Source organism: Lytechinus variegatus, chromosome 1 (assembly GCF_018143015.1).
Source record: "Lytechinus variegatus isolate NC3 chromosome 1, Lvar_3.0, whole genome shotgun sequence".
Classification (NCBI taxonomy): domain Eukaryota; kingdom Metazoa; phylum Echinodermata; class Echinoidea; order Temnopleuroida; family Toxopneustidae; genus Lytechinus; species Lytechinus variegatus.
Window position 1 is genome coordinate 11095017 of NC_054740.1, and position 13278 is coordinate 11108294.

The 13278-nt window shown below is 34.6% G+C and overlaps 1 protein-coding gene across 2 annotated transcripts in view; it reads left to right on the top strand.

Annotated features, from left to right (window-relative positions):
- Positions 1–13278, top strand: part of LOC121428539 (bifunctional epoxide hydrolase 2-like) — a 64732-nt gene that overhangs the window by 45915 nt on the left and 5539 nt on the right. For both annotated transcript variants that reach the window (XR_005971810.1, XM_041625314.1), the window contains exons 8-16: positions 407–485; positions 1179–1213; positions 2301–2327; positions 3463–3548; positions 5926–6037; positions 7554–7637; positions 8073–8124; positions 9517–9634; positions 11105–11171. Coding sequence is in view for 1 of the 2 variants with exons in the window: in XM_041625314.1 (XP_041481248.1) it covers positions 407–485; positions 1179–1213; positions 2301–2327; positions 3463–3548; positions 5926–6037; positions 7554–7637; positions 8073–8124; positions 9517–9634; positions 11105–11171 (660 nt within the window). In the remaining variant the exon portion in view is untranslated. The remainder of the gene's footprint in view (positions 1–406; positions 486–1178; positions 1214–2300; positions 2328–3462; positions 3549–5925; positions 6038–7553; positions 7638–8072; positions 8125–9516; positions 9635–11104; positions 11172–13278) is intronic.

Sequence of the window (13278 nt, forward strand, 5' to 3'; positions counted from 1 at the left end):
TATAGGAAACATTTCCCCTCGATAAGCCCGTCACTATGGCTTATTCTGAATTGACAAATGTATTAAACTTAACTTCATTTGTCAGCGTTAATGACTTCAGATCGATCTGTTTCATTTCAAATGTAATGGATCGTCTCATTTCCATTTTAGTTTGAGAGGGCACATCGTTTATCAATACTGGCACACTGGGTATTTTTACCATCCCAAATTTGTGTAACAGTTCTGAAAAAAAGGAGGGAATTGGTTTAGATGATACAAAATATTAGTTGATAGATGGAGATAGATAGATAGAGAAATCAAAAAGATTCGAGAGAGATGGAAAATAATTTTTCTTATTGTGTCCGAATTTTATTAGTGAATTTTAAATAAAATGTCATCCCATTCTTTTCAATCTCGGCAATCACAGATGCCAGAACTCGCCATAGCAGGATTTCGAGCCATTGCCTTGGATTTGAAAGGATTTGGAGAAAGCAGCAAGCCATCGGGTGAGTATATACTTGACCCTAGGTCCATGGTATATCTAAAAAGCAGAACTCAATAGGAATAGAAAGATGATAGATATAGATAAAGATAAGTAGATAGGTAGGTAGGTAGATAGATAGATAGATAGATAATGGATGGATGGTTGGATGGATGGATAGAGAGATAGATAGATAGATAGACAAATAGAAAGAAATGTGAATATATAAAAGCTTATTGTAGTCAATTTATTTAACAAGCATAGGTAGATCAGACCCCCCCCCCCATGTGCTTGATAACACTTAAGCACTGGGCCACAAAAACAATAATTAAAACCCGGATTGATATATAATTGCAGAGACGCACATGAAAAGGAAAATATGATCCCTTCAAAGAATTGTAATAGAGATTACTGAAAAAATAGTAAAATAAACATATTGATCTTTCTGCATTGTCCTCATCAGTGGCGGACCGTGACCCGGAGGAGACAAAGCATTGGGGGGCACAGCATTGTTCACAGACAATGCAGTGCCCTCCCCCCCCCCCCCCAATGCTTTGTCTCCTCCGGGTCACGGTCCGCTACTGGTCCTCATTAATGACTTACGGTTATCTTGTAATTAATTATTTGTGTTTGTAATGTTTGGCTTTTTATAGTGTTATGATATGAAAAGTATTTCTTTAATGTTGAATATCGATACATTTTTTATTTACCTTTTCAGATGTAGAGCAGTACACATTGAAAATCTTATGTCGGGTAAGTTTTCACTCTATTGTTGTAAACATTTTTTACGGTGTCATGATATTCGCCAATGTCCTGTTCTGGGGACCGTTATCTTCGTCATCTAAATTACAGTCTCATCTCATCGTGTGTTTTTTAAAACATGTAGTCTGAAACAAAAATAAATATGCCTCCATCAAAGTTTTTTTCAAGAAAATTCTCTGAATTTTGATGACGTCTATATGGTTCCTGTATTAAAAAACTTATTTAATCGCCAATGGAGTTGGGGCTATATTGCTGTCCGTCAACTAAGCTTGACAGCTCAAATCGAAACTAGCCACGGAAACTGGCGTCACACAATACTTTTCTTTTCTGAAAATTTTGTTGACATGTTGGCCATGTTGACAGTCATTATCGTTACCAAACTTAAGCGACCGGTAGCCATTTTCTCTTTTGTAAAAGATCTTGCGCGTTAAATAATATGCGGGTATAAATAAAATTTATGGGGGGGGGGGACCGGGGGGATAGATTTATGGAAAAGAGTCTGAGAGCGAGAGGGAGAGAGAGAGAGAGAGGGAGAGGGAATGTGGGGGGGGGAGACAGGAAGCTAGAAAGAGGATGGAGTGGAGGTGGTGGGGGTTATTATTAATGAACCGAATGCATAATTTTAAAATTGATTAAATTTTTCTTGACAATCCGAAAGATTTTCTCGTGTTTTCGCAGACATGGCATCGGGTAATAATTTTGCCTGCATGCAAACTTCACGTACTTGGGGTTCGTCGGGTATACTATACTGTATGGAGTTACCGTCCATCGGTAAAGATTACTAAAATACCAAATTACTTAACATGACCCTCGGAAAACTGAATAACCTTAAAATTATATTCATATCTGTCATGGATATGTGGACAGGTGGAAGGGGTGGTGGGAATGTGCATTTATGTGTTGAGTTTGTACGACAAAAAAAAAAGAAAGGTGGAGAGAAGGAGAAAAGGAGAGCAGAATGACAGACGGACAGACAGACAGAAATATACCATTATGAACTCTCTCCTTGCCAGTGTCCATGTGATCAATGGTATTTCAGACGCCATAAATATTAACGACATTTTTTTTTCCACCGCAGGATATATCCGAGTTCTTGGATGCGCTGGTAAGAAACATTACATTTCTATTTTCTTTTTCAGGACATTGCCGTTTGTATTTCTTCCTGCCCTCACCATGCTTACCCGTTGTTATATAACCGGCCATGAAATCACATTTTATCGCATGTTGTCACATGTTAACCATGAGGTTGTGTTTCACTGGTGACTGGTAGTTATTAAAATATATGGCTATCCTTGCAGGATATCTTGTTTAAAACAGAAAACAGCATAGTTCATCTTTTACAGGGACATTTTTTTTTTAAATCTACAGACCATTATGTCAGATCAAGAAGTTGTTAAACCACCTTGATCAGATACATAATGTCAAGAGACCAAAAAAAAGAGAGATAAATAACAGATAAATATAATTTTTTTAAAGAAAAGTTTGAAATCACTTTGAATCAGTCCGTCGAAAGAAATGTCGAGTGGAAACCATTTTAAAAAAAGGTTTTGATGAAAGTATCAAGATACTTTCAAAGCTTCCCTCTAAAAGACCCTCTTATCATGATTGTGTAACAGTGAAGCCATGAATTTTGTGCACATGTACAATGAAATCCATTATCTTTCAACTAACAGTATTACGAAATTTTGTATTGTGTATTGAAACGAGAAATATATTTTTGACATGAAGAATTTGAAATATTCAAAGACATAGTCACCACTCTTTTTATGCACACACTGCATATACAGCACGATGAAGTTTTGTTCACATATCTTAATATAGGGCATTTTAGTGAAATATTGAAATATATCTTTTAAATGAAAAGTATTGAAAGATGTAGCCTAACAAGTAAATGAAAAAAAAAATCACATTCCAGAAGATTACTGTCAACGTTGTAAGAATGTATCGCTTTATCCATTTATTTTGCATACTGCCCTCCGCGTTAATCTGTCTGATTTGTAGACGTTAAATACGCCAGTAAAAAGTATTATCAAACATTATAGGATCTTCACTTTTTCCCATTGTGCAGCGCGGGAGGAGGAGGGGGTGGGGGTCAATATGAAACTATATCATCAGATCAAGAAGATTTATATTTCATCAACATTCTACGTTTCTTTGGCCAGATTTTTAGACAAGTAAAAAGTAAAGAGGATTACGTTAGTCTGACTAATCTCTTGTTAATCCCCATCTTTGCCCCAAAGGGAATCGCCCAGGTCACCCTCATCGGTCAAGGCATGGGGGCGGCATTCGCTTGGACATTCGCAAACCACAACACAGACAGAGTTCGGTGAGTATATCATATTCAGCCCTTTCAGCTCATGTTTTTTTGGAAATTAATTGGGGGCAGTTTTATGTATGTAAAAGTCACATAGACATCGTGTTAAAAACATAATAATCAACATCAAAAATCAGCATGAATATCAGAGCAATATTCAGTTCATATAACAAATACATTTATCCATTATCAATATATCACTGGCGTACAGATAAGGTCCTTGGGGCCATGCCCCCCCCCAAAAAAAAAAAAAGAGAGAAGTTTTCACGAAAAAGGGAAAAGGGGGAGAAAATGGAATGGATAATATACTAGTATGATATAATTTTATGTCAAAATACATAACAACGGAAGATTATCTTACTAAAAAGTAATTTATTGAAATCTATCTTTATCGAAATTTTGTTACGTACGCAATGTACGGCCCCTTCTGTTTTGGCTCATTTCTCTACTAATGGATAAAATTAGGTATTTGTGACTTTTTGTAAACAAACAAAATCGTATAGGTTTTCAGCATTCACCAATTTGTCAGTTCTTCTATATTCATTAAAATCCTTTGTTTTGATCGGCTGAGAAGCCGTGAAGGCGTGAAGAAATGCTTACAACATGTTCAAGCACCACCCCCGTAACCATGGCCTTGGGAAGCGGGGATGCTGAAGCTGAATATTTTATTCACCATAGGCGCGGCAGCTATGGATAGGTATGCTAAATAGCACAAATTGAACAAAAATACCCTTCATTTTTTTTAATTCCTTTTTGGTGTGTTTTTTTGTATGTCAAATCTAAACCAGCACTCCTTATAAGTCGTTCCCAGGGCCCTGCCTCTAACAAGCCTTAGCATTAATTTCCCAGCAGATAGCTTAAATGAACAGGTTTGCAAGTCTCGGTTTCACTTTTCATCTTTGACTAAAGTTGTATGTGAACAGTATGTATACAATGTATTTAAACGAACGTCTTTATTTTGATGGGCCCCATTCATTTTTTTTCATGAACCGGTTACAGGAAAACCAAACTCCAATCTATTTTATTTTTTTTTTCGATTTTTTTATTCTAGATTCAAGATTTCTATTCATTCAGATTTATTATTCATTCATATATTAATATAACCCCTTCTATACTTTTATTCGGAATCTTAAGATTTGTAAATATGTAAAAAGATCACTGGTTGAAAATAACAGAAATGCTAAGAATGTGATTCTTGTCACGTTGATTAGAACTGTCGGAGATTAAGAAAAATAACAAAAGTCGAAAATCCCCGTGTTTAACACAATCATGTCAGAAACTTTAGCTATCGGCAATAACTTTCATGAGTTTAAGCTTTACGTGGACCACATTGTAAAAAAAACCTTACTTCACGTACTTATATACTTTCGTTATCCTGAAATTTGTAAATATCAAAAAATCGTAGCCTACAAAAATTAGAAATGCTACGAATTTCATTTTTGCCGCTTAAATGATGATAATTCTCTGAGATTGTAGAATACAACAGAAAAAGAAAGACTGTGTAGTATTACGTATGTCACAGATTTTAACTGGAACAGTAATAGGATTAAAAATACATTTTGTTAAAGTTTTCAAATCTTTATATTTGGAAGGCATTGTGAATTCTAAACCTCTTGTGTGGTTTTGTTTTCGTCGAAAATGAAACATGGGAACAAAAAACAAAAAGGGAAGTTTTATCCATCATAAAACGGAATAGATATGCTTTGATTCCATATGCAATACACACAAAAAGATTTCATAGGTCTTTGACATGTGCATTTCATTTATTTACATCAATTTTTTTATCGCGGTAAGGTTGGATATATTTCGAGTAGTTTTCATCAATGTGGCAAACCTTCAGCTATTCATATAGCCTATGTCTTTTTCAATCCTGATATTGAAATAATTACGCTACAGATTTGTGTCGTCTTTGGGGGCTATGGGACCTCCGTATAACGCATGATCCTCTTACGATCTAAAGCAATGTTTGAGATATGCTACAGTGAGAACAGTTACACCAACGACACTGAAACCAAATCGATAGATGGTATATCATTGGAAATAACGTAATAACTTTGATCGGTCTGGCGCAGGTTTCGCTAATATGACTGCTGCACTATCAGTGTATAGGCCTTCAGTGAATGATAACACTGAAAAGCGGTCAAATCTTAAAACTAAATTGGCATAGCTCTGTGTAAAAGGCTTTGGAAGTAGTATCAATGGTAGTACTTCAGTTACTTTCAGAGACAACTACAATTTGTACGACCTCGAAGAGTCCATAGGAGAGATAACAAATATTTAAGAGTTAAATTTTGCGTTACCCCGCCCACCTCCATCGAATGCTGTAGAGCCGTACAGAGAATATGACAAATGTTTAATCTAATATTTGTTGTTGATTATTTCGTTGTAGAGCCGTTGCTGGAATCAACACATCTCCCTCTATCGTCCTTCCCGAAACATTGTGCGGTGGCCAAATCAAGAGAATGGGGTCTCTTCGTGATTTCATCAGATTTCGCCAATCAGTAAGTACAAAAAATATACACAAATAACGATGATGATTATAAGGAGTAAAAAAGATGGAAAATATAGGATAATTGATAGATGTAAGAAAGGTAGTTAGACAGACACGTATACATAAAGAGTTTAGATAGATAGATTTTTTTGTTTTGTAATAATATTTATTAATCATTCAGTTCAAAATCAAAGTGTGTACGATAAAATATAACAATTCAATATCAACAAAACACTGTTCACAAAAGTCAAATAATTGTCAATTTTTATAATACAAATAATCGTACAAAATGTCATGTGTGGCGTGTGATACGTAAAACAAAACCCAAGAATCAGACCGAGTCTTGATTATAATGTTGATGAGACTGACTGGTTCAATCTGCAATTTAATACAGAATAAACAATACTTGCGTAAGCTGAAATTATTACATGTCATGACACATAAGTATAAGACAGTAATGGCTACAGATTTCCAAACAACAACCAAGAATGACCTTGACAAGTTTCAAGGTCACATCAGGTATAAACATACTGATTACTGTAAATGTTATGTATTGATTATTTTATTTTGTACCCTAAATTAATCCTTTCTGTAAAACTGTTTTCAAAATAAAAGAAATCAACTACTACCTTAAATGCGTATCCGTTTACTTCTTTGTTTGCAAGGCTTATTTACAATGAAGACATCACGTGCCCGAAGGCGCCAAATTCAAGTTACATACACAACTAGGTACGCCACGTACGCTTCCTATTACACAATGCATACACGTACACGTACGGCGTTTTAATTAGAACAAATTCACTAAGCTTACATAAATCTGTCATATTAATTCGTAATAACTTAAACCATATTTCAACATGACAATTAGCTTATCTGATAATGTAACTAATAAACTTTAAAATAAACACAAACAATACTTACATCATTTGGCTTGTATCACAAAAATTAGGGAAATTAACAACTAAACTGATAGGCGACATTCTTTCCATGACTACAAAAATCAATGCGCCCTCAGTCGGTGAATACAAATCTAAATAAAAATCGATTTACAAGATAAAACAAAACAGTATCAAAGCAAATTAGAAATCACCAAAAACTTAATCCTGTACACGACATCATGTTTAACATATTTATATTCAGTAACAAAAAAACATTTATAACCAATATAAATTCACAAAATTATACAATAATTATGCAAAAGATTTATTGCTCAATATTGATTAAACTGAATGAAATTAACAATAAAAAAAAGCAGAAAGGGTTCGAGTGCTCATCCCCCCATACACACACACACAGACAAGACACAAAACAGATAGATAGATAGATAGATAGATTGATTGATTGATTGGTTGGTTGGTTGGTTGGTTGGTTGATTGGTTGATAGCTAGATAGATAGATTTTAAGTCATACCAAATGACACATTTCCTTTGTTATATTACCTCGTCATGAGGTAATATTTGGAGGGAAACTTTAGATCGTACATGCATGTATCCAACACTTCTCCTACGTTATGTTTGTTACTCCAGGTAAAAGACAACAATAACAACAATCAAGATGTGGAGATGGAACAATTCTACAGAATAGCCACCTACCATTCTAGCGATGATACTGTAAGTTATATTCTCAAAGAAAAAAATTACTTTGTCTCATTCACACATTATTTATTATAATTCATGATTTTCCACTTTTTCTTTTTTTTTCTTTTTCTTCTTCGTCTCCCCCTCCTACTTCTTCTTCTAATCAATATCATTGTTATTACTGTCATTGTTATCATTATTATTATTATTATTGTTATTATTGTTACTTCCCACTTACTATCATTTTTTATTGCTTCATCTATACTCCTCTCACATTTGCAAGCTTCGTGCATACAAGTATTCTCTGGAGAAGTAATAGAGAGATAAAATAATAGACTCTTTGGAAATGATGTAACGGCTAAATAACAATCATTTTAAAAGGCGATCAATTTCTTCCAATAAAAAACATAGTTATTTATGTCATTATCTAACTAAAATTATTTTGGTTACATATTTCATTTTGCTCAGAATCCGACCAACTTAAAGAGAGGGCATTGCCATCTGGGTATTGAAATTACAGGTAAGGAATACGTGTTTAAAGTCAATGGTCCGTCGTACTTGTCACGCTTGTGGTCGCCCGAGTATATTTACAATTGGAAGACAAAATATATTTATTCGAGCCAACTCATTGTCATTTTTATCTATTTCTATATAGCTGACTGAAAAAATGTATGACTATGATTGTCCATCTAACACTAGTACTATGGAGGTTAACTACTGAACTTGCTTTTTCCAAACTGGAAAAAAATATCACAAAGTTTGGAACTATATTTGAATGGCGGAAGGATTAGGGCTATTTTACTGTTTCTGGTGATGAATTTGATCCCTCAGGAGATGTCTTCATAAATGTCGATTTATTTTCAAAATGAGCGGGTCGAGGGACCCTCTTCTGGGGCCTGTTGCATAAAACTTTTTACCTGAGAGAACTCTGATAAAAACTGAAAACTAAGGTTAGTCTGATTTCTGCCATCGATTTTAACACAGGGCAAAAACTCCGCTAAAATCAACATGGGTTTTCTCAGGTAAAAAGTTTTATGCAACGGGCCCCTGGTCAGATATGGATTGTCAGATATATATCCTATCCACTGGTTGTAGACATTTGACCCCCAAAGTCCATCCTTATTTTTATGATTATATTTTTAAGTGCCACTTTAACACACGAGACTTTCGGAAATGTTTTAGGCTCGTGAAACCTCGTGGTGTGACTATGGCATACCAAATGTTAGAAAATCTTTTACAGTCAATATTCAACACAACTGAAATAATTGTACACAGCTAGCAATGGTGACTACAACAGTTTCCTGCACCATACATTTAATTTTCAATTTAAATTAAACACTAATTTTCTTCCGATTGACGTATCATCCAATTTAATAGAATGTATGAATAACATATGATTAAAACAATGAATTACAACATGTAATTTGTGTATATCGATAAAGGCGTGAAAACCTAGAAAACAGGTGCTTGTGTCGGGATACGCCTGTACAAAATGAATGTAGTTAATATATGAAATTTAAAAAAAAATGGATACGCTTGGCTTGCATAATAAAACAGCTTTTCTTGTTTATAAGGTATAAATTTCTTTGTACAGTCAGTATATTTTTTTCGCTCTCATTTACCAAATAATATGAGCAACGAAAATAGCTCAATCAAATAATGAAAAAAAATTAATCGTAAATAGGTAGAAATTTTTCTTCAATATGAACAAAGCAGTACAAGGGCGAGGCTTAAGTATGACATTGGAAAAGTGGAACTAAATAAGAAACGCAAAACACACATTCCCTGTTTATCAAGATTATATAGAACTTGTTACAACGCATCGTTCAATAAAATCACTATTTTTCTTGATTAAGTACCGCTTTTCCTAACTAATGACAAGTTTACCGTTTCTTTTTTTTATTCCTTTAAGATCTAGACCTGTCAACGAGGACATCGATGTCAATGAATTGTCTCTGTTTCGAAGCAGAAAAACGAGCCAAGAAATTTTGCAGTTATCACCAGAGCATTAAAGCAAAATCTCAACCAAAGTAAGTAGCACATCCCTAAAAAAACACCTATTGTTGGCGAGGTTTTTTCGCGTGTGTTTTTGCATCTATTGTTCAGTCAAAATAGATGTACAATGTATAAACACAATAATGATAATAAGACATTAAAAAGTCGATTACAATGTAATCTTTTTAATAGAAGAATGAACAAAAATTGCAGAGGACAACTATCATGACTATTATAAGCGAGAAAACAAACAAACAAAACAAAAAAATGCTTGAGTCATATATAGAGGCCAAATAGGGATTGACAACATGAAAGCCAATTACTTGGGTCTGTATACAGTTTTTTATTAAAAAAAAGCATGTTGTTTAATTAAGCCTGTCACTCTAACAACAAGTTGCTTAAACTTGTTTTGGTAATTGTTTAAACTTTTTAAAACAACTTGATTAAAAAGTTTAAACAGTTGTTTAAAAAGTTTGAACAGTAGTTGTTAGAGTCATGGGCCTAAACAACATGCTTACATTTAAAAACGGCGTTTTTACAGTGTAAGAAAAATTGTGACGTCACAAATCATCAGTGCGGGAATAAAACGTAAAAAAACTATACGTATAAATTAGTTTTTGTACACTGCACAAATAAGAAATCAACTATGAATGCATGACGTCATGCGTGCATGTTCGAGGTTGAGTGGCGACCTAGGAGGATGCATGGGCGAATTTGTACTTGTTTTGGTATAGGAAACAAAATCAATACGACAACCTTGAGATTAATCTAATATTGTTCATGTTGTTAATTAGTGTTTAGGCATACGCCCATAATTTCATTTTCCAATAAAACTCTTGATTTTGGGAATGATTTGCTTGTAAATTATGACGTGCATCGCAAGTCGAATGAACATCCATAATCCGCGCTTTGTAAGTCAATGAACATAATATCTAATTGGATTTAACCATGTCAAAAGTTTGTCCCCGGGTATTTAGAGAAGTCGGAAAGTCGAGAGGGGGAGGGCGAGGTCAAGCAAACCTAAGGGCGACGTCATAGTCCCACTGCCCCTGTTTCTTTTCTACTCTCCTCTCTTTATTCACTTTTATCCAGCTGTCTTCCTTCTCCTTCTTTTCTTCCTCCCTTTCGGGGTTAGGTCCCCTCCTTGCCCGCCCCACCCCCTCTTGTGTCGCCCCGACAATGTCTATTTCCTATGCAGGGATTCTTTAATTCATTCCATTTATTACAAAACCAGTGTCCCGTTTCATGAAGACTTCACGAATTCACTATTTCTATACCAAATTCTTTGTCAGCCAATTAAATCTAATGCTTTCAGTAGCTTTTAACTGTCATTTCAAGATTTTTGTTATAACAATTTTTAGAAACGGACCCCTGGACCTTATCAATATTCCATCAAAACTGCTTCCATGCGGGCAGGACAACTATCTGATGAAGGTGTTTTCACCTTTAGTTTCGAATCACTTGTATAATCAATGCCATTTTTCATTTTTTTTTACTATCGCCAGGGGAGCTAATTGGTTCAGGAACAACACGGCCAATTGGGAATGGAACCGGCGACTTTACGGCCGAATGGTAAGATCAGAAACACGATTGATATACTCAGGGAGTGTTTCATGAAAGTTTTTGTCAGTGATTTTCACTGAAGAGTTTGTTCTCAGCCAATCAGATGCAAGGATTCGCAGTAGCTTACGATTATATGGGCGATAAGTACTGACAAAACTCGTTCATGAAAACGTTCCCCAGATATAAGGATTAATACATGTTGTGAAGCAAGATTTATGCATAGAGATATGATCAATAAGATGTGGGGATGACAGTACCCATCCTGAAAAACCACAGAATTAATTGAGGGAGGTGAGGAAAATAGTTATTTAGCACACCCATCGTATAACAACACCAAGTCTCATTGTGGTTTAGGATAGGGAGTGGGGTGAGGGGCAGGATATTACCCCTCCTTACTCCCAAACAATCCCAATTAGGCGCAACAAGCAAGGGGAAATTGTCACCAAGCAAAGAACAAATAATTATTTGTATGTTTGCCTGGTTACAACCGCAATCCAATCCAGGGACACTGAAAGAGTTTCCTGCTAATTTGACTCTGAATTTGTCTCCTAGACAGGTTGTAAAAATTAAATCTTTATACAGTGTTGGGTTATTACTGGTTGCTTAAGGTTATTCATTCATCTTTGCATCTATCCATCTATTAAATGAATAATCAATTAATTAATCAATCATTAATTTATTCATTCATTTTGTTATTGCATTGGTTTGCTGTTTTTATTTTATTCTATTTTTTCTATCTATATTTCCTTTTTTTCTCTACCTTTCTGTCTTTATTGCCTATTCATTTATCAATGAATCGATTACTTAATAAAATGAACATTTGTTAGAATAATTCATTCATTATACATTTATTTATTAGTTCATGTATTCATTAATTCGTTTTTTATTGGTACATTACTGTGCGTATTTACTTAAATTTATTTGTTGTCTAAATTCCTATCTGTCTGCCATTTCTAGAAGTGCTTTTCACTGTTAAATTTGATCTTTTACTTTCCTCCATCATCAATAATATTGAATTTTCATCATTAAATTTTTCATTCAACACTATTTTGTTTTTCAATAATACTAATAATTCATCAAGCTTTTTTCTATGCTTTACAGTCACTAAGGAGCTCAAATCATAGTTTTTAAGCGATTACTCCAAATATTATCCGTTTATTCATAATTGTTATGAAGCATTTCAATACAAATAGTACAAAGGTAAATTCCCTTTGTACTTGGGTTTTATACCCAAGTCAAATTTAAGGGGAAAAATAAACACACTTGCGTGTACATGTCTGCCAAAAAAATAATAATGAACTAGAAAGGCCTGAATAAGCAGGACTTTCTTGGGTATTAAGACTTAATGTCACCCATGAGATTGAAAAGATTTGATCTAATAATTTCCTTTTGGAAATTGCTAATTTATGTTACACGAGTCGCCTGGGTGGTCGGCTGGCATGTCACACTTACGGTACAGCCATACTGAGAAACCGATTCCAGACCGATCAAATCTATCACGTTATTACCAATGGCATACCATCGATCGGTTTGAAGTCGGTATCGTTGGTGTGACTGTCGGTAGCCTATAACAACTACAGGATTTGAGCTGCTCATATGCTACGAGAAAGGGTTACGCGTAGTTTGCTTTCACATTACCAAAATACCTGGTATTTTCTGATCGATGTAAATTTCCAGATCAGAGAATACCTGGAACTGACGAACTTCGAGGCGGTCTGAAACCACCTACTCTGTATCTATTTTTTTCTTTTTTTTAATCATATTTATCATGTTAAACGCTATGACACATTGTAACACATAATTACACTGAATCGGTTACAAAATATAGGATGTTACGATCACTTTTTTACTCCATGGCATTTTACTCCAATGACAATTGCTCCGATGGAAAATCTGCACGATAAGAAAAACATGAATCTAACCTCCAAAACTAATAAACACAAATCCTTTATATTATTCTGAACCCCCAAACTCTATCCTAACTCTAACCCTATGCATGCTCTCTGAGATATTAAGAATGGAGCAAAATGTCGAAGGAGTAAAATGTCGTGTCACCCATCCTGGATTTTGTCATATTCCGGATGAAACAGATTCAAATAGACTATAATATCAAGCG